The 25,946-nt window shown below is 43.4% G+C and overlaps 1 protein-coding gene across 1 annotated transcript in view; it reads right to left on the minus strand.

Moving 5' to 3' along the window:
- Positions 1-23,479, minus strand: part of LOC119868998 (nebulin-like) — a 29,194-nt gene extending 5,715 nt beyond the window's left edge. Inside the window, 16 exon segments of the mRNA XM_038588946.1 lie at positions 2,387-2,498; positions 3,341-3,445; positions 3,543-3,669; positions 11,748-11,854; positions 12,796-12,900; positions 13,530-13,634; positions 13,939-14,139; positions 15,615-15,721; positions 18,969-18,999; positions 19,949-20,053; positions 20,486-20,633; positions 21,052-21,200; positions 21,299-21,406; positions 22,186-22,293; positions 23,131-23,235; positions 23,342-23,479. Of these exon segments, the coding sequence (XP_038444874.1) occupies positions 2,493-2,498; positions 3,341-3,445; positions 3,543-3,669; positions 11,748-11,854; positions 12,796-12,900; positions 13,530-13,634; positions 13,939-14,139; positions 15,615-15,721; positions 18,969-18,999; positions 19,949-20,053; positions 20,486-20,633; positions 21,052-21,200; positions 21,299-21,406; positions 22,186-22,293; positions 23,131-23,235; positions 23,342-23,479 (1,755 nt within the window). The 3' untranslated portion in view covers positions 2,387-2,492.
- Between the last annotated feature and the right edge of the window lie 2,467 nt (positions 23,480-25,946).

Raw genomic sequence — 25,946 nt, forward strand, 5'->3', positions numbered from 1 at the left:
CACCCAACATAGGAGCACCTAGATATATAAAGCAAATACTAACAGACTTAAGCAGAGAAACAGCAATACAATAATAGCTGGAGACTCTAATTTCGCACTTATGTCAATGCATAGATTATCCAGACAGAAAATCGATATGGAAACACTGGCCATACAGTAGACCAGATACTTAAAAATATTCCATCTAAAAGCATCAGAATACACATTCTTTTCAAGTGTAGGATACTGAACAACAACGGGACAAAGAAGAAATCAAAAGAGAAATAAAAAAAAAATCTTGAGACAAATGAAAATGTAACATACCAAAACTTACGGAATGCAGTTCTAAGGCGAAAGTTTATAACAATGCCTACCTCTAAAAACAAGGACATTTTCAAAAAGCAGCCCAACTTTACACCTAAAGGAACTTGAGAAAGAAGAATAAATAAGCCCAAAGTTAGAGAAAGGAAGGAAATAAAGATCAGGGAAGAAGTAAAATACAAACTAAAAATACAATGGAAAAGATCGATGAAAGAGCTGGTTCTTTGAAAAGATAAACAAACTCGACAAACCTAGACCTAGACTCACCAACTAAAAGAGAAAAACTCAGAATGAAAGAGGAGATGGAATACTGGATACCACAAAAATACAAAGTATCAAAGAGATTCCTATAAACAATGATGTGCTACACAAACCGGACAACTTGAAAGAAATAGATAAATTCCTAGAGGCATACAACACCCCAACACTGAATGATGGTGAAATAGAAAATCTAAACAGACCAATGATGAGGAAGAAGATGGAATCAATAATCAAAAACCTCCTAACAAACAGAAGTCCAAGATCAGAAGGCTTCATTGCTAAATTCTACCAAACATTCAAAGAATGAATACCAATCCTCTCAAAGTCTTTTAAAAAATAGAGGAGGTGGCTCAGTATTTTATCATGCTTACATCATTGTTCCAGTGAGGCAAGTGTGGGAGAAAAGGAATGACTAAAGGATAGCCAGTATTATTCCTCAATGTGGATGCACAAGACACACAAAATCCTAACAGGAATTGGGAAAAGGAGAAATGGAAGATTTAAATAATTCTGAATCCAAATAGCCAAGAAAAATAAAGGTATTTCAGAGATCCCAATAACCATCTCAAGTTACCATACAATGTTTTACGACGTGGTAGCTGGAGGACAGGCGTGCTACTTAAAGCAGTGCTTTCCAACACTGGCTGCATATTAGAATCATTATTAGAATCATGGAGCAGCTAAAAGCACGCAGATGCCTACATGCAGAGAATCAGAAAGTCTGCTGTGAGGCTGGGGAGTCAGAGCCCACTCAAGGGGAGTTTAGAAATACTTCCCAGGTGGTTCTAATATATGGCCAGTGCAGAGAAGCACTTTGCTGAGATACAAGAACCTAGGCATTCCTGGCTAAGTGCTGGTGCCAGGGGAAGGGACGCAGGTAAGCTTTCAGCAAAGCAAATGGGCTCAATTTAGCATTTATGAAAGCTAAAGAACTTATCACCCTCTGCCGCTAGCTCACTAGGAGTGTAGGAAGCTGCACACCCCCACCCCCTCACTGCAGGCAACCTTTGGTGTGCCAGGACATCTTTAAGTCTAAGAGCATAAGTGATTCCTAATAGGCAGCCACTAAAACTATTGAAAATGGGGAGTCAGTCAAGTGGCCTGACTGCCAATGTGTGGCTTCGCTCAGTGAAGTCTGATGAAGCTACACGACAAAGATGAGTTGAACGAGAATAGCCAACTCATCTGTAATAAGAAAAGCATTTACATTTGTGGAACGCCCTTACCTTTAGAAAGCACATTTAATCACTGGCCAACATGGACATCTATTACAGCCAAGGCACTATGGGACACACATCTAAATAAGACGGGGTCCAACCCTCAAGGAACGAGGAATGGAGGGGAGAGCACAAGATCTATACCCAATTAGCTGTGATAGACTGGAAGCCCCGAGGCCAACTGACAATGAAACAAAATAGTTCAGAATTTGGTGTGTGGGCTGCAGAGCAGGGAGCCATGAAAGACTTTTCAAATGGCACCACCAAGGTTAGGGTTTCTGATGACAGGGATTAAAGAGCAAGTTTTGAAATAAATTAAATAAATTTGGTTTGGAGACCACAACAATAGTGTAACATAGGCCTTTCCAATTTATAAAATTAACTCTCTGCAGCTCCAGTCACAGGTAGTCAAGTACCAACATCCTTATCTTACCAAAATGGGACAAAATAAGGAAACTGAGGCAAAACAAGGTCAACTGACTTGCTTAGTTAGACACGGTAGGCACTCCATAATTACATCAGAGGGGAGACTTTTTTTTTTTTCTAAGCGCAGTTGCCTGTTTGACAGAGGAATAAGTCAGTTGCAGTGACAGGTTCAGCATCCTTACCTCGCTCAGCTGTGTCTTCAGTTCCTGTACTTTTCTGTATTCTGGAGTGTCAAGCACCACTTGGTATCTGTCTCACATCTTCCTCGCCTTATCAGTGTACAGGTAGTTAGACCTAAAGAAAAAAAAGAAAACAGAAGCACAAGTTAATCAGTCATTGAAAGAATTATATTGAGGCTGGTGACGTGGTAATGGAAGCTGTGCCAGGGTAGCTATGTGTCATGAAGATGTGCACTCGCCCAGAACTTGCGCACGTGCCGGCAGCGGACCGTGTCAGGAATGTCACACAGGAAGCAGCCCAGTCCCGAGGATCTGCAAGTCCTCCTTATATTAAATCTGTGTGGCAGAAACAGAAATAAAGCTGGCCAGGATTAAATGCAAACCAGGAACCAATAAGAGTAGTGAGACCTTCATGTTGATACAGGTTTCATTTTGGTTGAACACGTCCACCCTATACTCTTAGTTGGCTTGCACTCAAATGAATCACAGGTTTTTAAATTTAATCCTGAGCTAAGGAAAATATTGCTATTTGTTGTTCTTATACTGATGGGAGGAAAGCATGGATTGAATGGAGTGGCCTTTCAGGAGATGGAAACATTTAAGGAGAAACAAACATGGGAGGAGGAAGTTGCTAATGAGTATGGGCGTGGGGATGAGCAGGAGAAGGATACTACATGGGACCCAGGACGAGACGAGGTAGGGTGAGGGGCCGGTCATGGTTCAGTGTTGAATTCAGAGTGGTGGCCAGCAATGCTTGTAATTCCTAAACGTTCTTCCTACTACTGTTTCCGTGGTTGGAGAAATGCGGGGTCCCGCTTCCACACAATTTCACCTCCAAGCTGTATACCCAGTGTAGAAGGACTCAATGCAGCAGGCAGTTCAAAGATCACCAGTTGGCTTACATGTACACAGCCCCTTGGTATGAGCTTTTCTGAAAGACCCAGACGAGATGCTTACGTCACTGGTGATGTCTCCCACGTAGCGGCAACGGATCACTTGGGGTGTGTAAGGCAGTGAGATCACGTGGCCTTGCATCTTGAAGAAGTCTGATTTGTAGATCAACTGAAAAAATGGCCCAAAACACACACATCAGAGACCACATGGCTGACATTCCTCCTGGGGTGCCACAGCCTGCCCTCTCTCTTAAGAAAATACTCACCTCACTGACAGCCTCTTGTGTCTTCTTGACTTGGCGGATTTCAGGTGTATCAGGAGTTGTGTGAATCTTGTCTTTCAGTCTGTGGTACAATTGTCCATACACGTGGATGGAACTGGAGAGTATGATGCTGAGTGAAATAAGTCAATCAGGGAGGACAAACATTTTATGGTCTCATTCATTTGGGGAATATAAAAAATAGTGAAAGGGAATAAAGGGGAAAGGAGAAAAAAATGAGTGGGACATATCAGAAAGGGAGACAGAACATGAGGGACTCCGAACTCTGGGAAACGAACAAGGGGTGGTGGAAAGGGAGGTGGGTGGGGGGTGGGGGTGACTGGGTGACAGGCATTGAGGGGGGCCCTTGATGGGATGAGCACTGGGTGTTATGCTCTATGTTGGCAAATTGAACTCCAAAAAAAAAAAAAACTGTCGATACTATCTCTACACTGGAAGCAAAACCACTGCAGGTATTTAGTGTGGGAAGATGAGGGCAACTGTTGACTAATCAATAATCAAATATTCTACACAAAGAGCCATTAGAGGAGCAATTAAGGATCAAGGAAGTGTCTGACAGGAAAAAAGAGGAAATGGTACTTATTTTAGTTAGGTGAAGAATTCTGAGCATAAAGTCTTCCACATTCTATCAGATGGTTGGATATGGTCAGATATACAGGCCAACCATGTATATAGAAAACCAGGGTCACGAATTAGACTAAAATGCAAATTCATTAGTAATTGTTTCATAACGAATCTCAAAAAAGGAATTAATTTACATCATAATCTGTGAATTGGGATTGACAATGGCATTGCCAAATACAAAAAGACGTCACCGATGGATACAAACACCAAAATGGTAACAAAAAGGACCCTCTCATTCCTTGATGATACAGAGATTTCTAACTAACATATAGTACAAAGCCGTGGCCTCTGAAACTCAATACCCCCCCCCCCCCGCAGAATCAACATTCACTGTACCTCAGTGGTAACATTGTTCACCCTCTGGACATGGACAAATGGGATTTCTTTAGGGCCAAGTGTGTATCTGTGTGCCTTGATGTGTTCCCACTCTTCTCTGTATTTGTACTGGGAAGGCAGAGTCAGAACGAGTTCGCTGCTGGGTCACAAAGAGTAGCTGTACATTCCTCACACAGGAAGGAGCTGCTGCTTACATTTGAAAATCACTCTCCATGGATTAAATACAAGAAAAAGTCAGGGACAAAATGTCACCAGTAAACAGGACCTTGGCAATTATTTTCTTGGCTATATAAGCCAGGTGCAGAGAGGAATAAAATTCAGTGTTGCCTAGAAAAACCTGCTGGCAGGCAGCTATGAAAATAAAAGGGAAACCGTGTGTTTTTATGTTTTTTAAAAATTTTTTCTTGGTGTTAAATTTGCCAACATAGAGAATAACACCCAGCGCTCATCCCATCAAGTGCCCCCGTCAGTGCCTGTCACGCAGTCACCGCCAACCACCGCCCACCACCCCTAGTTCGTTTCCCAGAGTTAGGAGTCTCTCATGTTCTGTCTCCCTCCCTGATATTTCCCACTCGTTTTTTCTCCTTTCCCCTTTATTCCCTTTGACTATTTTTTATATTTCCCAAATGAATTAGACCATAGGATGTTTGTCCTCCTCCGACTGACTTATTTCACTCAGCATAATATCGTCCAGTTCCATCCACGTTGAAGCAAATGGTGGGTATTTGTCATTTCTAATGGCTGAGGAATATTTCATTGTATACATAGACCACATCTTCTTTATCCATCCATCTTTCGATGGACACCGAGGCTCCTTCCACAGGTTGGCTATTGTCGACATTGCTGCTATAAACATTGGGGTGCAGGCATCCCAGCATTTCACTGCTTCTGTATCTTTGGGGTCAATCCCCAGCAGTGCAATTGCTGGGTCGTAGGGAAGATCTGTTTTTCACTCTTTGAGGAACCCCACACAGTTTTCCAGAGTGGCTGCACCAGTTCACATTCCCACCAAGAGTTCAGGAGGGTTCCCCCTTTCTCCACATCCTATGATTTGTAGTCTCCTGCCTTGTTAATTTTCGCCATTCTCACTGGTGTGAGGTGGTATCTCATTGTGGTTTTGATTTGTATTTCCCTGATGGCAAGTGATGCGGAGCATTTTCTCATGTGCGTGTTGGCCATGTCTATGTCTTCCTCTGTGAGATTTCTGTTCCTGTCTTTTGCCCATTTCATGATTGGATTGGTTGTTTCTTTGCTGTTGAGTTTAAGAAGTTCTTTATAGATCTTGGAAACTAGCCCTTTATCTGATATGTCATTTGCAAATATCTTCTCCCATTCTGTAGGTTGTCTTTTAGTTTTGTTGACTGTATCCTTTGCTGTGCAAAAGCTTCTTACCTTGATGAAGTCCCAATAGTTCACTTTTGCTTTTGTTTCTCTTGCCTTCGTGGATGTATCTTGCAAGAAGTCACAGTGGGCGAACTCAAAAATGGTGTTGCCCATGTTCTCCAGGGTTTTGATGGAATCTTGTCTCACATTTAGATCTTTCATCTGTTTTGAGTTTATCTTTGTGTATGGTGCAAGAGAGTGGTCTAGTTTTGTTCTTCTGCATGTGGATGTCCAATTTTCCCAGCACCATTTATTGAAGAGACTGTCTTTTTTTCCAGTGGATAGTCTTTCCTACTTTGTCGAATATTAGTTGACCATAAAGTTGAGGGTCCACTTCTGGATTCTCTATTCTTTTCCATTGATCTATGTGACTGCTTTTGTGCCAGGACCACACTGACTTGATGACCACAGCTTTGTAGTACAACCTGGAATCTGGCATTGTGATGCCCCCAGCTATGGCTTTCTTTTTTAATATTCTCCTGGCTATTAGGGGTCTTTTCTGATGCAACACAAATCTGAAAATAATTTGTTCTAACTCTCTGAAGAAAGTCCATGGTATTTTGCTGGGATTGCATTAAACATGAAAATTGCCCTGGGTAACGTTGACATTTTCACAATATTAATACTTCCAATCCGTGAGCATGGAATATTTTTCCATCTCGTTGTGTCTTCCTCAAATTATTTTAGAAGTGGTCTGTAGTTTTTAGGGTGTGGATCCTTTATCTCTTTGGTTAGGTTTATTCCTAGGTATCTTATGCTTTTGGGTGCAATTGTAAATGGGATTGACTCCTTAATTTCTCTTTCTTCAGTCTCATTGTTAGCGTGTAGAAATGCCACTGACTTCTGGGCATTGATTGTGTATTCTGCCATGCTCCCAAATTGATGTATGAGTTCTAGCAATCTTGGGGTGGAGTCTCTTGGGTTTTCTGTGTAGAGTATCATGTCATCAGCAAAGAGGGAACGTTTGACTTCTTCTTTGCCAATTTGAATGCCTTTTATTTCTTTCTGTTGTCTGATTGCTGAGGCTAGGACTTCTAAGACTATGTCAAATAGCAGTGGTGAGAGTGGACATCCCTGTCTTCTTCCTGATCTAAGGGGAAAGGCTCCATGTGCTTCCCCATTGAGAATGATATGTGCTGTGGGCTTTTCGTAGATGCCTTTTAAGATGTTGAGGAATATTCCCTCTATCCCCACAATCTGAAGAGTTTTGATCGGGAATGGATGCTGTATTTTGTCAAATGCTTTCTCTGAATCTATTGAGAGGATCATATGGTTCTTGTTTTTTGTCTTTCTGATATGATGAATCACATTGTTTTATGAGTGTTGAACCAGCCTTGCGTCCGGGGATACTTCCCTCTTGGTAATGGTGAATAATCTCCTTAATGTACTGTTGGATCCTATTAGCTAGTATCTTTTTTTTTTTTTTTTTAGAAAGTTTGTTTGTTTTTTTTAATTTTTTAAAAATATTTATTTATTTATGATAGTCACAGAGAGAGAAAGAGAGAGAGGCAGAGACACAGGCAGAGGGAGAAGCAGGCTCCATGCACTGGGAGCCCGACGTGGGATTCGATCCCGGGTCTCCAGGATCGCGCCCTGGGCCAAAGGCAGGCGCCAAACCCCTGCGCCACCCAGGGATCCCTATTAGCTAGTATCTTGTTGCGAATTTTTGCGTCCATGTTCATCAGGAGTATGGGTCTATAACTCTCCGTTTCGGTGGGGTCTTTGTCTTGTTTTGGAATTAAGGTGATGCTGGCCTCGTAGAACGAGCTTGGATGTATTTCATTTCTATCTTTCTGAACAGCTTTAGTAGAATAGGTATGGGGTTTTTTTTTTTTTTTTTTTTGGTTTCTTCTTTAAACGTTGGAATAAATTCCCCAGGGAAGCCATCTGGCCCTGGACTTTTGTGTCTTGGGAGGTTTTTGATGACTGCTTCAATTTCCTCCCTGGCCTGTTCAGTTTTTCTATTTCTTCCAGTTCCAGTTTTGGTAGTTTGCGGCTTTCCAGAAATGCGTCCATTTCTTATAGATTGCTGAATTTATTGGCGTATAGCTTCTCATGTTTTTAAAATTGTTTGTATTTCCTTGGTGTTTGTAGTGATCTCTCCTTTCTCATTCATGATATTATTAATATGAGTCTTCTCGCTCTTCTTTTAATAGGGCTGGCTAATGGTTTATCTATCTTACTAATTCTTCAAAAGAACCAACTCCTGGTTTTGTTAATCTGTTCCATAGTTCTTCTGATATCTATTTCATTGAGTTCTGCTCGAATGTTAATTTGTCAAATCTCTTCTTCTGCTGGGTGTAGGATCTATTTGCTCTTTTTCATCTAGCTCCTTTAGGTGTAAGGTTAACTTCTGTATTTGAGTTCTTTCCAATTTGTGGATGGCTGCTTGCATTGAGATATATTTCCCCCAAGGACTGCTTTTGCTGTATCCCAAAGATTTTGAATGGTTTTATCTTCATTCTCATTAGTTTCCATGAATCTTTTTAATTCTTCCTTAATTACCTGGCTCACCCTTTCATCTTTTATCAGGATGGTCCTTAACCTCAACGTGTTTGAAGTACTTCCAAACTTCTTGTTGTGATTTAGTTCTAATTTCAAGGTATCATCCTCTGAGAATAAGCAGGGGATGATCCCAATCTTTTGGTATCGGTTCAGATCTGAGTTGTGATCCAGTATGTGGTCTATTCTGGAGAAAGTTCCATGTGCACTTGAGAAGAATGTGTATTCAGTTGCATTTGGATGTAAAGTTATGTAGTTATCTGTGAAATCCGTTTGGTCCAGTCTATCATTTCGAGCTCTCGTTTCTTTGACATGTACTTAGAAGACCTATTTAGTGTAGAAAGCGCTAGATTGAAGTCACCAAGTATAAGTGTATTATGATCTAAATATGTCTTAACTTTGGTTATTAATTGATTGATATATTTAGCAGCTCCCACATTCGGGGCATATATATTGAGGATTGTTAAGTCTTCTTCTTGGATAGATCCTTTAAGTATGATACAGTGTCCCTCTTCATCTCTCACTACAGTCTTTGGGATAAATTTCAGTTTATCTGATATAAGGATGGCTACCCCTGCTTTCTTGTGAGGACCATATGATTGGTACGTGGTTCTCCAACCTTTTATTTTCAGGCTGTAGGTGTCCTTCTGTCTAAAATGAGTCTCTTGTAGACAGCAGATAGATGGGTCCTGCTTTTTTATCCAGTCTGAAACCCTGGGCCTCTGTATGGGGTCGTTAAGCCCATTCACGTTCAGTTACTATTGAAAGATATGAATTTAGTGTCATCATGATACCTATTCAGTCCCTGTTTTTGTGGATTGTTCCATTGGACTTCCTCTCCAAGAGGAATTTTAAGAGTCCCCCTTAAAATTTCTTGGAGAGCTGGTTTCCTGGTCACATATTCTTTCAGTTCCTGCCTATCTTGGAAGCTGTTTATCTCTCCTATTGTGAATGAGAGCCTTGGATAAAGTATTCTTGGCTGCATGTTCTTCTCATGTAGGACCCTGAATATATCCTGCCAACCCTTTCTGGCCTGCCTGGGTCTCTGTGGAGAGGTCTGCTGTTAATCTAATATTCATCCTCATAAAAGTTAGAGATTTCTTATCTCTTGCTGCTTTAAGGATCTTCTATTTATCTTTGGAATTTGCAAGCTTCACTATTAAATGTCGAGGTGTTGAGCGGTGTTTATTCATTTTAGGTGGGGGAAGGCCTGTGTTTTTAGTCCCAGCACAGCTTGGAAGTTAGGACCTGCAGGGAAGAGAGGAGCGACTATTTTTGAGGCCAACAAGTGGCTTTCCAGATGGATTTACCAGAAAAAAAAAGACATATTAGGTGGTTGGATCTGCAAGTGTCTGATTTGGATACTGTAGGTTTGGGTCTTTGGTTTTGTGTACTGGCTGGCCGGCAAGCTTGGGTCCCAAGACTCCGAAGGCAGCAGAAGAGGGCTGCAGGCTGTGTGCAGCGCCCCCGGGCTCTGCCCTGCATGGGGCTCCCTAGCATCCCCAGCATCCCTGCAGGGTGGTGGGAGCCACTGGGCTAGGAAGCCCCAGATAGCAGGAGCCCCTTCACCCCCAGCTTTCTGCTCAGTGTGCAGAGGGCATGTGGTGGGGCCAGTATCGGAGCCAGCTAGCCCACAAGCAGTCCTGTCTGCCCAAGGGACGCACACAACATCCTGTCCCCAGGCAGCTGCAGCCGCCCATGGGGTGCCTGGGGTCACAGGGATGCTCCTACGCTTCTTGAAGCAAAGGCGCCGTGATGACCACACTCAGCGGGGGCCTCCACACACACCCCCGGCCCCCAGGGGCCCAGGTCAGCGCCCCTCCCCTGGCAGGCCGTGGTGCGGGGAGGCACCTACATAGGTGATCTGGTAGTGCTTTTCCCTGGAATGCTGGAAGGCGGCTGTGTCACCAGGGAGCCGGTATCCTGTGCGCTGGTCACGTCGGCCGGCACCTGGGTACAGGTCCTGCGGAGGGCGAGGGGTCAGGCTGCGCCGGGGCCCATCGAGTCATGCGCATCGCACGCGGCCCATGCCAGGCTTTCGGTCGGGATGCAGCGTGTTCTTGTTTACCAGGCCGATGTCATGAGGAGTCAGAGGAGTTCAAAGGGCCAGGTAACTAATGCATCATCCTTGACCCCCTGCTTCGAAACCGACAGGTGCCTGCGTGCTCCACTGCCCAGGCCTTGGGCTCAGGTCACATCTCTGAGCCCATCAGTCTCCCTGCTCGACCCCCACCCTCCTCGCTAATGCTCCCTCGCTTCCACTCTGTCGAGTAAATAAACCAAATCTTTAAGAGAGAGAGACAGAGAGTGAGAGAGATGCCTGGGGGTGCTCAGGGTGTGACGCTGGGTCATGGGATTGAGTCCCCAACGGGTTCCCGCAGGGAGCCTGCTTCTCCCTCTGCCTGTGTCTCTGCCTCTCTCTGTCTCTCTCATGAATAAATAAAACCTTAAAAAAGAGAGTGAGCGAGTGAGCGATGAGTGAAGGGGCCCATAGGAAATAATTCTTCTATGTTTTGAACGTATGCCCAATTACCTGCATGGAATCGAGCAAGAAAACGGGAGCAGTAGAGAGAACAGGCAGTCAGTGCCGCCTGTGTCGTGAACCCTTAGGTGGCATTCACATCATCACAGTCCCGGAGACAGTCATAATGATAAGGCACATCCCTGGAACCCCATTCCTCCAATAAACACAGTGTCAGGCCATGAAGAGGTCACGATTCCCCAATCCCTGGCAGATGGGGGAAAGGAGTTTCTGACCATGATCCTAAATAGCCTGTCTTTGGGGGGGGAGATCCAGGAGTAGGAATAGTATCAGAGACATCAAAGAGCAAATGTTTTTCAATATTCAGTACAGGAGAGTGACATCAAAGAGGGAAACCAATGTTGCCTGAGCAGGTAACACCCAAAAGGGATATTAAGTACGTGAGTGGAATCCAGGTCTTTCTCTTCTGAATTCCAACAGTAATTTCTAGCCCTTTCTCTTACTACTAGTAGTCCCTTATGATTATGTGTCTTCTCTTTGTCATCTTGGTTTTAAGTTGTTTGAGAAAGGTTGGCTTTCTTTCTCCCTCGTATCTTGTAGATGTAAATGCAATGTTGCTCTAAGAATGCCCATTGCTTGCGTGGTGTAAGAATCCCACCAACCAGGAGGGAAGACAGACTGTGTACTGTTTGGGTTTTTTCTTTGTTTTTTAACTCAGGTGAATGGAATAGCATTGACAACTGAGAACGTCAGGCTGAGATAAAGCACAAGCCAAGGAGGTTTCTGCAAAAGCCAGTGGCCTGGCCCTCGGAGGCCGCCCCTTAGACTTCTGCTGCCCCCTGCACTGGGTTCTCACTGCTCACCTCACTCTGGAGCTTGTGTGCATGAAGGGCCCATCCAGTTCCATGGTTTTCATAGTTGCAGCCACCTTGCCTCTGACGCTATCCATGTAGTCATGGTGGTAGATGGCCTGTGTCAGATAGAAGAGGGGTCAGCTGATTCTGATCACAGCAGCATCATTGGAAAGAAGCAAAGTAAATGGAAACCTAAGTCTCTCTTAAAGGAAGGAAGGAAGGAAGGAAGGAAGGAAGGAAGGAAGGAAGGAAGGAAGGAAGGGAGGGAGGGAGGGAGGGGAAGGGGAGGGGAAGGGGAAGGGGAAGGGGAAGGGGAAGGGGAAGGGAAGTAGGTAGGTAGGTTTCCCTTTGCCTCAACAACTGATCCATCATTGTCTTGTCCACAGGCTCGCAAGTGGGCATGTGGACCCCACAGCATGAGAGAAGCAGAGGACATGGCTCAGCAAAGGGAGGGAACAGCGGCTATGGTACGGCTCTAAGTTTCAAAACAATGGGTTTTTACATTCTAACTCGCTGGTGGGATTTGATATTTACTTACTAATTTGCGGGCTTAGTTAAAAGAAAATAAAAGAGCAGCCGTGTGCTGGCTCTGCCCCCCAAGTCAGAGAGTGGATGTGGCATGGGGCCGAGGCTTGGGCACCGGGCCTTCCCAGACCACGGACGAGGGGCCCCACGAAACCCACACCGCTCACTGCACGGCCTGCCCCCTCCTCACCCTGCCATGACCAGCTCTAATTTTCCAGAGGGCTGACCAGCAAGATACAACTGCTGCTCTTGACACGACGCCTCAAAAAACAACTTTTAAAGCAAAAAACTCTAAAACACTGAGTATTCCATAGAATTATAGCATTTCTACCTCCACCTTGGGAACTGATTGAACACACCAGGTTTTAGGAAATATGAGCAGAACCATAAGTACTATCTAGGACACTAACTCTGGTCTCCCAGTTAGCAAAAGCCACTTACTTTTTCTTTTCTTTTTTTTTTTTTTTGCCACTTCTGTTTGAGTGGTGGCCCCATTTATTACTGTCCACACGACTTCCCCACGGGGACTTACATCACTCAGTTGTTTCCCACTTTTCACAGCCTGCACATAGACTTGTGTGTCTGTGACCAACTTGTAGCCATTCCTGGTCTTCTGTGTGTGAGATTTGTACTTGATCTGCCAAGAGGAATAAAAGAAGCCTGTGGTAGACCGTTTACGGTTCTAGAAATTGCTGCTTTCATGGAGGGTTTGGTTGCTTTTAACTCATGACATTTACTTTCATTAGCACATATTCAATCGACCAGGAGGCATTTGAATTTTAGGACAATCTGCATAATCGATGCTTATAGTCCTATGGAGCTTCTAGAGCCTTCTAGCAGGCTTGACAACTGCTCTTCTAGGAACATTTACGCATTTTTACTGAAACCTTTATTACAGTGTTAATTTGCTTAGCAAATTCTCTCTTTATAAATAGGTCCTGTCTATAGCGTCACAAACACCTCACAAGTGAGATTTCCCTAATAGGAGAATCATGTGCTTGATAGATCTGAAATAGTCCAAATGTAGAGAGAGGTTCCAGGGAAGGACAACAGGACAGCTCGACCGTGTTGTTGAATAGAGAGCTACGCGCATTCCAAGAAACAGCCGTTCCCTGCTCCTTAGCATTCTTCTCCAGATCAGCCATCCTCAACACCATTTAAGACATAGCTGGTCTGTGACAATGTACATAACTCCCCCTTTGACTTAGACTACGTAGAAAAGGAAATACACTTTAAAAAAAAAACCATAAGATAGGGCAAACTCACATGGTTACATAGAACATAAGCATGCTTGGCATGAAGAATTTCAGGAATGTCCGAGATGTAGCATCCAATGCCCTTTAGCCAGTTGAGGTCATCCTTGTATACAATCTAAAGATTGCGGTGGATAGAGGGAATTAGAAAAAAGAAACTGACCGTAACTCAAACACCAAAAACACAGACACCCAGTGGGCCTGGGAGGACTTTATCGAATGACATTCGAAAGGTGTTATGCAATGAGGCTGTGGGTGCCGTGAAAACACTGGCACACAGAGCCCTGCTTCCAGGGACAGACCCATGGGTACAGAGGACAGCAACGCTGGAAGAAGGCCAGGGTACATGCAGGTGGGTCTGCTTCCCCTCAGGATGGGCATGTGGAGCCAGCACGGGGGACCTTCACAAGCAGTGGGCTTACGTTGCTGTAGATCTGATCTGTGACTTTCCTGATGTGGCTGTTGACTTGCAAGTCAGGGTGGCAAATCCACTCACAGAGGTGTAGGCAGTAATCAATCTCACTGCCTTTCTTCTGAGATTCCTTAGCAGTAACCATCTCCACCATGTCAGGCACGATGTGGATTCTCATCTTGTTCTTTTCATAAACTGATTTATATAGGCGCTGGGAAGATAAAATAACATGCCAATTATGTAGGAAATTGTGCAAGGTCTCAAGGCAATCTGGTTCTTAAATCCTTCTTATACACCAGAGAAGTCGAGGTAAAGAATGTATGGCAATCAGGTGGGATCTGGTAAATATTAAATTAATTCCGTATACTGTCTAACAAAGTCTTTTACTAAATACGCATCTCTAGGCCAGAAGGCATTGAAAAATTTTATTGGACCACTAGCATTTAAACGAATGGAATAGAATTGAAAAGATCAGAGTGTATTGCCTTTAGTTTGGCAGTACATAGTCTTCTGTCATATGTCAGAAGGAAGTCACATAAACGTCAGCTGTGTGTGTGTGTGTGTGTGTGTGTGTGTGTGTGTACTTGATACAACATTCTCACTGGTAAAAAACAGGGTTTGAGAAATACTGATCTAAAATGCTATGTAAGGGACGCCTGGGTGGCTCAGCAGTTGAGCATCTGCCTTCGGCTCAGGGTGTGATCCTGGGATCTGGGATCGAGTCCCACATCGGGCTCCTTGTGGGGAGTCTGCTTCTCCTTCTGCCTGTGTCTCTGTCTCTCATGAATAAATAAAATCTTTAAAAAATAAAATAAAATAAAATGCTATGTAAAAGGTTCACAATTAAGAGGTAAAAGTCTCTAAAGGAGGTTAACTTCTGAAAGAGAACTAGCTTCTTAGGACTGCAATGAAGGTTATAGGTAATTTTACAATAAAAGGCTTTACTTAAGAACATTCTGGGCATAAAGGGTTGAAGTTCATAAACTTTTTTAAATATATTTTTTATTTATTTATGATAGTCATACAGAGAGAGAGAGAGAGGCAGAGACACAGGCAGAGGGAGAAGCAGGCTCCATGCACCGGGAGCCCGACGTGGGATTCGATCCCGGGTCTCCAGGATCGCGCCCTGGGCCAAAGGCAGGCGCCAAACCGCTGCGCCACCCAGGGATCCCCGAAGTTCATAAACCTTAATACGATATCTAGATAGCTCATTGTAATTTTAGATTTTCTTTTACAATATACACAAACATATAATATATAAAACACATGTGGATGGAACTGGAGGGGATTATGCTGAGTGGAATAAGTCAATCAGAGAAGGACAAACATTATATGGTCTCATTCATTTGGGAAATATAAATAATAGTGAAAGGGAATTAAAGGGAAGGGAGAAGAAATGGGTAGGAAATATCAGAAAGGGAGATAGAGCATGAAGACTCCTAACACTGGGGGTGGTGGAAGGGGAGGAGGGCGGGGGGTGGGGGTGAATGGGTGGCGGGCACTGAGGGGGGCACTTGACAGGATAACCACTGGGTGCTATTCTGTATGTTGGCAAATTGAACACCAATAAAAAATAAATTCATTAATAAATAAATAAAACACATGAATCAGTAGAAAAATTCTAGGAGCGGAGAACTGGGGAAGGTAGAGGGTGGGTGAGAGGCCATCACAATGCACTTGACTTACATTGCTAGCCAGATGCTTCTGGTTCTTAGCATGCATCAGGGACATGGTACTGGTAGGCAGGATGTAGCTGGTGGCTTCACTCCATCCCAAGCTTCCTTGTACAGGTTCTACAGGGGTTATAAACCATTTTGTGAGTACAGAAAATGCACTCTGGTTGGATCTTTAGAAGGGGATTTTTCCTGTATCTTTTTTCAGACACTGCTTAACAACCCCTGATCTTCATACTCAGCAGGACCCAAGTCCCCCTCAGTAAATAATGGGTTTAATGCTGTGACCATAATTTTATGGTCCATTATTCTGTTCTCTTCCATAGTAATTATTTCAGTTTGGCAGTTATCATGGAGCACTGCATCTTGACAACAGTGGTGAATGTATGAATATGCATTTGTACAGCTATAGTACTGTAGGCCACAAAGAGTGACATTTTACTGTATGGAAACGAAAACAAAGTTTTTGACGCTGTGTTCCTTTGCTCTAGGTCTAGGAATTCCTGAAGGGTGAAAACCACTAACTTAAAATCTATTTATCCTATCTTACATTTTTGTAGCTAGTGGGAGCTCAAGAAAGATTTCCACTCCTAGGTATTTATTTACTCAAGAAAACAAAAATTACATATGCACAAAAACCTATACTCAAATGTATATAGCAGCTTTATTCATAATTGTCACAAACTAGATACAATCCAGGTGTCCTTGGACTGTGAATGAATAAATTGTGGTATATTCATACAATGGAATATCACACTCTGCAATAAATCCAATAAACTACTGGTTTTTACAGCAATGTGTAGAGTACACATGTGGATTTTACTAAGACAAAGAAACAGACCTGACGGCTGCAGACTTCATAATCCCATTTGCAGGACATTCTGGAAAAGGTTTTTCAAAGTTTGTTTCTTTAAAAATAGGTCCAGAAAATGCTTCTATGGGTCTCAAAGAAGGAAAAGGAAGAGGGTAATTTTGAGGTGATAGATTTTCTGTGGCTTCACTGGGGTGAATACATGACTTTGCATTTGTTGAAAGCCATAGTCCAGAGGCACCTGGGTGGCTCAGTGGGTTAAGCATCTGCCTTCAGCTCAGGTCAAGATGAGCTTGGAGAACGCTGCTCAGAGGGAAGTCTGCTTCTCCCTCTTCCTCTGCCCCTCTTCCTGCTCATGCTCTCTCTCTCTCTCTCAAATCAATAAAATCTTGTTTTAAAAAACATCCTGTAGTACTATATACTACAAAGAGTGATTTACTGTGTGTAAATTAAAACAGAATCAAGCTGAATGGGGAAGAGGACGCCAATGGAATAGAAATCATAACAAATAAACCTAACTGTGTTACAAATGCATAACAAGACTATGCTGAAGGAAGTGAGTTAGAAAACAATTTAGTTTATTTTTGAAAATGGTATTTTGACTCATTAAGCTATAGACAAAAATAACCAAATAAGATACTGTAGTTACTACATTTGTTTCTCACAGGAATATGGGTTAGCAATTCTCAAAACTATGTGCCGATAAAAGTTGAACAAATAGGAGCGCCTGGGGGGCTCAGGGGTGAGTGTCTGGCTTCAGCCCAGGGCGTGACCCTGGGGTCCTGGGATCGAGTCCCGCATTGAGCTCTCCTCAAGAAGCCTGCTTCTCCCTCTGCCTGTGTCTCTGCCTCTCTCTGTCTCATGAATAAATAAATACAACCTTTAAAAAAGTTGAACAAATAAGCAAACATGTCATAGGTAATGAGGGCCAGGCTTTCTAGGAAAAAAAAAAGCCACAAGTTGGAAAAATAAAAGATAGAAGTCTAAAGTCTGTAGTGTTGAATGATATAGGAAGCATCAATAGGAACTCATGGTTCAAAGCACACATATAATTAGACAAATATAGAAATAAATACTGATATGTATGCATATAGAGGTTAGTATCCATAATATATTTCTAAGCTCTGTCCATAGAAGGGTCCCAGCAGCAGTGAGCACGCCTAGTGCTGAGATTTTTGCCTTTGAAATGCCAATCCTTAATATATAAATCAGGGCTCCTTGGAGAGGGGGTATCTGGAGCAGGTAAATACAAGATGAACATCTTGTGGTGCCAGAATGTAAGGAAGCACTCAAAAACAATGACAGAGTATGTTAAGTTCTTATAGGAGCCACCCTGAAAGGCACCCAATGGGGAAAGGTGAAATGATTTGAGCAACAAAATAAATAGCAGTATTAGACTACATCACGTAGAAGAAATTAAATATCCATGAGTTCAGATATAATTACTTACTGATACAAGTAAAAAAAAAAAACCCAAATGGTAGGAAGAAAGAGTGGTTTCTTACCGAAGAATTCCAATTGATAAATGTAGGAGGGATGAAAAAAAAAAACAGAAAATCACCAATAGGCATATTTTATACTAAAAGTTGTTTCAGGCAAGACCCATCAATAGATGGTAAAATACATGAGAGAACATTTGAAGAGAAACAGGCTATCTGCAAAGTCCCAAAATATCTCCCTCCATGATATGTATTAACAACAAAGGGAAAAATCACGACATTACAGTAGAGAAGCTCAGCAGCCAGCCACCTAACCAAGTCACCACGTTCAACATCACCAGTTACCGGCATCACGTCCCACCTGCCATGATGCCGGAGAGAAGCTTTTGTGTTAAACTCGCCAAAAATGGACTGTCTTGATCTAATCATAAGAAGACATCATATAAAACCAAATGGAGGGGCATTCCACAAAATAACCGGAAAGTATTCCTCAAAAGTGTTACAATCAGAAAAAGACAAGGGAAAACTGAGAAATGATCAGATTGAAGAAAGCTAATGAGTCATATGAATTAAATGCAAAATGGGATGACAGGCTGGCGCCTGACATAGAAAAGCACATTAGTGGAAAAACCCTGGTGAAATCTGGATGAAGTCTGTAAGTTACACTGCAACAAGGTTAATTTAGTTTCCATGATTGTATTACAGACAAAACTATGCTGGAATTCTCTGGACTCTTTCTGCAAGTTTTCTGGAAACCTAAAAGAGTTTCAAAATAAAGTTTTAAAAAGTTTGTTGAATTAACCAATTCAGAGGAGACAAAAAAAAAGTGTCTTTGTAGGCTGTACGCCCCTTGTCCCTGGAGAAGCCAGGGAAGGACAAGTCCAGGGTGAGGGTAGCCTAGTTTCAACAGTGCTCACCTGCAATAAGGAAGGAGCTCCCAAATCTGTGCCAATGCACAGCATGGTGTGATATTCCACTTCGGGCTCAATGAATTGTCACTAGGACTACTGAGGAGATAAAATAGGAAACTGGAAGTGCCTGAAAAAACCTGGGCGGTAAGGTGCTTATCCCAACTATTCCGTTATTGTCTCCAGGGAAGAAGAGAAAAATAACTCACTCTGCTGTAAAGATTCTTCAGGTTCTTGGTTCTGTCATAATCCACTGTTTCTAGGACTGTTGTATCTTTGTCCTTAATCTGATGATAATTTTCTTTACATTTCACCTACACACAAAAAAGATGGGTTATTCTTTTCTGCTGTTCAAAAATACAGAAGGACAGGAATGGCTTGTGTCGGGAGAGAAGTCCAAGAAGACGCACCTCACTGGCATTAATGCCACTTTGAAGAGCAGTCACCTAAAGTGGTGTATCTGTGACCAGGTTCTAATTCTGCAGATTTTCTTTACCTGCTGCCATGTACCCGTATCTGTAAAGAAAAACCAGGCACCGGAAATGGTAAAATACACGTCTGCCATCAGCATGAGCAGTTTGTGCCAACTTAGATGAGCCTTTACTTCATTCTGGGTTCCTGCTTTAATACTAACAGAGACACAGTCGTTCTGTGTTCCTGCCAACTTTGTAGGGTTGTCAAAACCTGGCTCTTTGCCAGATCCTCTTCACCATTTTGTTGCCTTTTCCATGCATGCACCCCCATCCCTGAGTGCCTCAACCGTCCGTGAACCTGCCCTAGGAGAGCTAAACCATATCCTGGGGACATTTTCCAAATATCTACTTTTTTACTTCAGAACTTACCTCCCAAAGGTCAAAGCATGCATTTGCATTCTACTCTCTGCAGGCTAACCTAAGCAACTTCTGTATAGATGCTTGAGGGTGGTTCACTCTGAAACACCTCACGGGAAACGTTCTGGGTAAACCTCAAATGCTTAAACCCCTGGAGAGACCAAAACCGAGAAGGTCCCACACCAGAGCAGGTCACCAGGAGAGGCTGTATCAGGCAGGGGCCTCTGGTTTCTGTGGCTCACGTACTGTTAGAGCAGCTTTCTCTAACCCGGGCACAGGGCTGGCCTGGTTGTCACCCCACTGAAAGCACCACGATTTCACTGATCCACAGAGAGCCAGTCCTTCTGGGAAGATCTCACCTGACTCTGGAGATCACAGGATTTCTTGGCCTGGAGGATCTGAGGCATATCCCAAATGTAGCATCCCATGCCTTTCAGCCGATTCAAGTCATCCTTATACACGTTCTGCAGGAAAGAAGGGATGATGAGAGGTGACAGGTACTAATTGAATTTACAATCGGGCATTTTGATAATTTCCCATCAGCCATTGGCTGTGCTGAGTGCTTAGCAGTCATAGGGTGGGCCCCGCACCAGCTGGAGGGCTTTCCCGCTCTGACCTAAAGAAGCCTAGGAGGAGAGGAAGAGCTAAAGTTTTGTCTGGAGTAAAAAACAGGTTAAATATTTAACACAGGGGTCACATGGCTCAGAGGGGATTCTCACACCAAAAAGTGGTTATGCGTGCCACTGTGCTTTAAAAAGCAGTACAATTTATGAATACGGGGACAAGTGGAGCATAGGGGGCCAAGACACGGTTGAGTGAAGGTGTAACTAAGTCAAGCTGCAGAAAGGGCATCGTATATTGCTCAGGATGTCCTGCATGCTGTGGGCCCGAATTACGCCGGGTTCTTCTGGGAGAGACATCCACTGGTGGAAGTAGTGTTGGTACTCTAGGTCACGGAGGATGTACTGACAGTGTTTGGCCAGCACGTGATTCATCATATCGATGGGGATGTGCACATTTGCTTTGGTATCCGCATAATCTCTTCTGTAGTTCAATTAAGCCCCCTTTTTTTAAAGACAAAAAGAAGGATTAAAATGTTAATTATTCAGATCCATCTCTCTCGGGGTCTTATCCCTAGTATAGATCAGTACCTTTAGGATGAACAAAGGCTAAAGAAGATACTTTTTAAATAGATTCTTCATTCCCAATGTCCCTTCCTTTCAAAACACAGGGGTAAGTAGTCACCTTGTTGCTTTCTCCTTTTTCCAAACACGGGTACTTCACTGTGGGTTTGGAAGTGCAGAAGGGAAGGAAAGGGAGGAAAGCCCATAGTTACCAATGGTAACTGGCAGGGGTGGGGATGAATCTCAGGGAAGGAATGACTCCTTCCTCACCACCCCATGCCTCTCTCAACCGAAGAACGGTTCACAAACAGACCCCCTAATAGCACCCTCCAGGGTACAAATCCTCCGTCACAGTGAGCTTTGCTTTGCTTACTGCACTCCTCGTCTTTTGGAAATCCAGGCACTGGACCACACCAGGGAACTCACTGATTTCTTTTCCAGCCAGGTAGTGGCCCTTCTGCTTCTCATATGTCTCTTTGTATTTAAGCTGTGAAGTAGGCACAACTTAGTTGAGAATCTCTGGGATTTTTGGACCAGCTCCCCAGAGAAGACTCTTAAATGCACGGAGGAAAAACCACCACTGACCTCGCTGTTCACATAGTTGGCATGCTTAGCTCCCACGATGGGAATGTAGCGCCTATGCAAGGTGCAGCCGTAAGCGTTGGTCCCTTCTCAAGCCCCTTTGTACAGTATCTGGAACAAAGGAATATGTGTCAGCAAGTTTGCAGTCAACTTCCTTCAGGTATTGCTAAAAAGAAAATGGTAAAACCAAGGTAAAATATTTATGTTTAAAGGCCAAGAGCCCTTACTGCGTCTACCTAAGAGTATGGGAGAATCTTCTATCTTACTGCAGATTGAATCTACAAACACCAGGGTGTTCTAGGACATCTATAACAGAGAATAACTGTATTTAAAGTTATGGTAAAAGTGGAAATACATTTTCACATAGGTAGAGAATCACCAAAGACTGCTTCCCATTGGGCATACACACAGACACAGGGCACGCGCGCACACACACACACATCATCCTTAAATCAGCTGAATTAAATTAGTCTTCCGTCTGTTGGCTGGAGATATTTATACATGACTGCCAGAGAGGGACTGGCCTTTCCTCTCTTTTCCCTGTTAGTGGGTGTTCAGTCCTCTGCGCACCTACAGCTGGTATAGCACCTGCTACCTTATTATCTATTTGCCTGTCCATCTCCCTCATTGGCATGGGCTCCTGAGGGGCTTCTCTTACTGAGTGTTAGCCCCGTAGCACTTCCTCCAATGCCTGGCCCATTACTGGAGCTCAAAAAGAAAAATACCAGCTGAATAAATGCTACTTCTAATAAACAACAGCAGTTATTTCTAAGAAGATTAAATGCAATGATAGGTCTTTTAAGTTCAGTTGTTCACAAAATCAGCCAAGAAGATGAATTAAGAGCTTAAAATTAAGAACTGAGTTGTAAATCAAATAAAATAGAACTTACAGTACTGTAGAGTTTTCTCATGTCTTTGGAGTGGGTGATATATGGTGTATCTGGAGAAAATAGATACTTGCCCTTCAATACTTTATTAAATGTTTCTTTATGTTTTACCTAACAAGAGAAAACAAGACAAAACCAATCCACATCTTTGGTCAATATAAATGCATATTTAAAGTTTCATAGTTTCGGGGCAGCCCGGGTGGCTCAGCGGTTTAGTGCCACCTTCAGGCCAGGGCATGATCCTGGAGACCCGGGATCGAGTCCGGCATCGGGCTCCCTGCGTGGAGCCTGCTTCTCCCTCTGCCTGTGTCTCTGCCTCTCTCTGTGTATCTCTCATGAATAAATAAAATCTTTAAAAAAAATAAAAAAATAAAGTTTCATAGTTTCTACCCAAAAAGATAATAACCAGTCTACATTTGGAGATTTAAAACAAACTAATTGGTTAGATTTCAGTTCATTTTGCCTAATACAATAATTTGGACAAGAATATGGATGCTTTTTAAAAGAAGAAATGGGTAGGAAATATCAGAAAGGGAGACAGAACATGAAAGACTCCTAACTCTGGGAAACAAACTAGGGGTGGTGGAAGGGGAGGAGAGCAGGGGTTGGGGGTGACTGGGTGACAGGTACTGAGGTGGGCACTTGATGGGATGAGCAATGGGTGTTATTCTGTATGTTGGCAAGTTGAACACCAATAAAAAATAAATTTATTATTTAAAAAAATAAAAAAAAATAAAACCTGCATTCTCACTCTGAAAAAAAAATGTTCGTACAGTACATCTCTTACTAGGGACTTTAAAGACATGCCCACCAGAGATGATCTTCTAGTTTCCTGCCCCACTGTCCATTTTCTTACAAGCAGTTACCTGGAGGTGAGCAAATGCAGTCAATGACACACAATGAACTCCCCAGTCCATGCACACATCACTATACACAAAGAAAACTTACATCACTTTGACTGACTGAGTTAATCTTCACCAAAACAATCTCTGGAGGATCCACCACACTTGTGAAGTTAGGACAGTTGTCGAGATCAGCCTTCTTGTATTTTATCTGCAAGGAAACAGAGATGATTAAGACTGGTCTCCTTCCAGTGGGTACCTGCCCCCACATGACAGGCAAGGCGGCCAGGCATTAGGTAAGAACAGGGTTTGTGTACCTGATTCACCATTTCCTGGTTCTTCGTAACCCTCACGTAGTCCACAGAGTCCACGGGTATCCAGACAATGCCACGGAGCCACTCCAGGTCAGCCTTGTAGACATCCTGAGAGCAGGAAGAGAGATACAACGCAGGCATAAATGACTCAGGCACAGGATTCCAGACTGTAGGTCTGAAGCAACTTTTTCAGGAGCTTTTTAAGGATTTCCCTCTAGTGACTGTCATCTCTTGATGCAATCATGATTTCACCTGTTCACCAGAGAGGTATCCTGTGAGCCTATTATTATGAGCAAAGTACTGTACTAGGTGCTTTCAGAGATAAGTACAAAGGAATCTGGTGTGAAGAGAAGTCCTTTATAAGTGGAGAGTGTAACAGCAAGAACACTCAAGGGCTATGGGAGCTACGGGCAGGGAGCCATTGTATCTAGCATTGAGTCCAAGGAAGGGTTTTACCAGGGAGGGTGGGTTTTTAGAAGGATTTATATTTAATTACTTGGTACGTGGGAAATTTAGACTAACTACACAAAGGAAGTGATACAACTAAATGCTCCTGTATGGTAGAGTAGGGGACACATGCCCCTGGCCAGGCCTAGCTCTCCCCCTCCCCACCCCACATCAACCACAATGGAGCTGCTGATCTGGTTAAATGTCCATGACCATCGTTCTGCTGCAGCAACAGGGAGGTGGCAAGTTCAAGCTCACCACCTGGTGGCAGGCAGCCTCTGATTTCCTGTTTCCAAAGTGGTAATGAGAAGACCAGGTGGGTTAGCTCCAGGGTATGTCTGAGCATCAGGTCGATGCATGGAGTTTCTGTTCCTTAGGAACTGCTGGTGGCAGCTACACGTCTGGGCTCAGGCCTCACTGCAAGGTGGCCTAGGTCATGTATTCTCTTCCCTACCCTCACCCAAAGCTCTGTGCAAGCAGATTCTGGGCCCTCAGGTAGTTTATCAGGATTTTGTTTCTCTTTTGCTTTGATTCTTTGCAAGCAAGTCCTACATCAACACCTGAAGAAGAGACGCTTGGCAAAGGGCATACCCAGGTCTTTGCCTACACTAACTACAACCCCCATTTACTCTCCATTCTCACCCCAAGCCATTTATTATTTTAAATCAGCTGATAATCTCCCAGGCCAATGTGAGATGTTGGTGATGTCAAAGATGATGCAAAAACAAAAAAAACAACCAATGAAAAAAATTGGCTTTGAACGATACTCGGAAATAAGTCGTCAAAAAGGCAAAGCTGTCAATCACTGCTCCTGGTCTTTCTCTACAAAAGATTCAGCCTCAGTTCCCTTCTGGGAACAAATTCAGTATTTATGGCTCAAAGTTTCAAAGCCCGGTGCTTCCAGAGTACTGCCTGTAACTCTCTGAGTACACCATACATTCCTAGGTCATTAAGAAACAAAAATTACTTACATTGCTCTGTAGGTCAGAGGCCTTCCTTGCCTGGATAATGTCATTTTGGTCAGGATGACACATCCATTGGTGCAGGTAATTACGGTAATCAATATCACTGACGAGGTCCTGCCCATGCTTGGCAGCCAACACCGACACCATATCAGCGGCTATATATTGATCTTGGCCTTTGTTTTATGGTAGTCCTCTCTGTATAGTCTGTCATTCTGAATCTGGCCTGTGCGCTCAAACCAAACCAGTTTAGGATCATCTCTCATCGTCGAACACCAACATAATGACCTCTTTGTTTTACATGTTCAGCTTTGTAGTTCAGCTGGTGGGAGAAAAAAAAATAGAGATTCCATCGGTTGTGACAAGCTCTCAAGGAAAAGGGGAGCTTGAAACATCAGCACACACAGCCCCTCAGCCTTTTGTCACCTGCCTCCCCGAGAATAAAGAACAAAAAGCACTGACATAATAAATATGAAGAAATACCGATTTAAAAGTAGGAAAAATACATTCGTTTTCTAATTCTGCCTATGTTTTATTGGAAAGCTTAGAGATTTTAAGGAAGTGAGGGAATAGAAGAGAGTAAACACTCAGACCATAGCTTTTAAAGAAGCCAACAAAACAAACACTCTCAAAGCCCAGAGAGGACCAGAAGGGTAGAGGACTCCAAACATCCCCAGGCCTCCTAGCTCCAGGAGCCCCCAGCGTGCGCTCCTAGAAGGATAAATGACCTCGCTCTGAATGTCACCAGAGTGATGGGCGTGAACAAATGGTACGCGTCTGGAGGCAAAATGTAACCCGTAGCCCGTAGCTTTTTGTTTCTCCCAGCCTTCCTTGTAGAGATAGTAAAAGACAGAGAGCCACAACAGAGCTTAACCTAAGGAGTCAGAAGGGCGCTGGTCATGTGCATACATCTCCCCACCGTTACATTCCGGTCCTCGGTTCCCCCTCCCCCGCCCAGGAGTATCAGGCATCTGGCTGAAACCCATACCTGGTCCAGCATCTGGGCTGTCTCCTGGGCAGTGTGCAGCAAGGGGGTCTCGGTGAGGGTGTACTGTGATTTGGCATCATTCCAATCTTTCTGGTATTTACTCTGGAATTGAGAAGCCAGAGGTTTAACATACTTGATATTAAGAAATCATAATGTTGCTCGGGAAAATGCTAGCATCATCTCATGATTACAGTCTGTGTCTCAGACAATG

Source organism: Canis lupus, unplaced genomic scaffold, assembly GCF_011100685.1.
Source record: "Canis lupus familiaris isolate Mischka breed German Shepherd unplaced genomic scaffold, alternate assembly UU_Cfam_GSD_1.0 chrUn_S1377H1558, whole genome shotgun sequence".
Taxonomy (NCBI): Eukaryota; Metazoa; Chordata; class Mammalia; order Carnivora; family Canidae; genus Canis; species Canis lupus.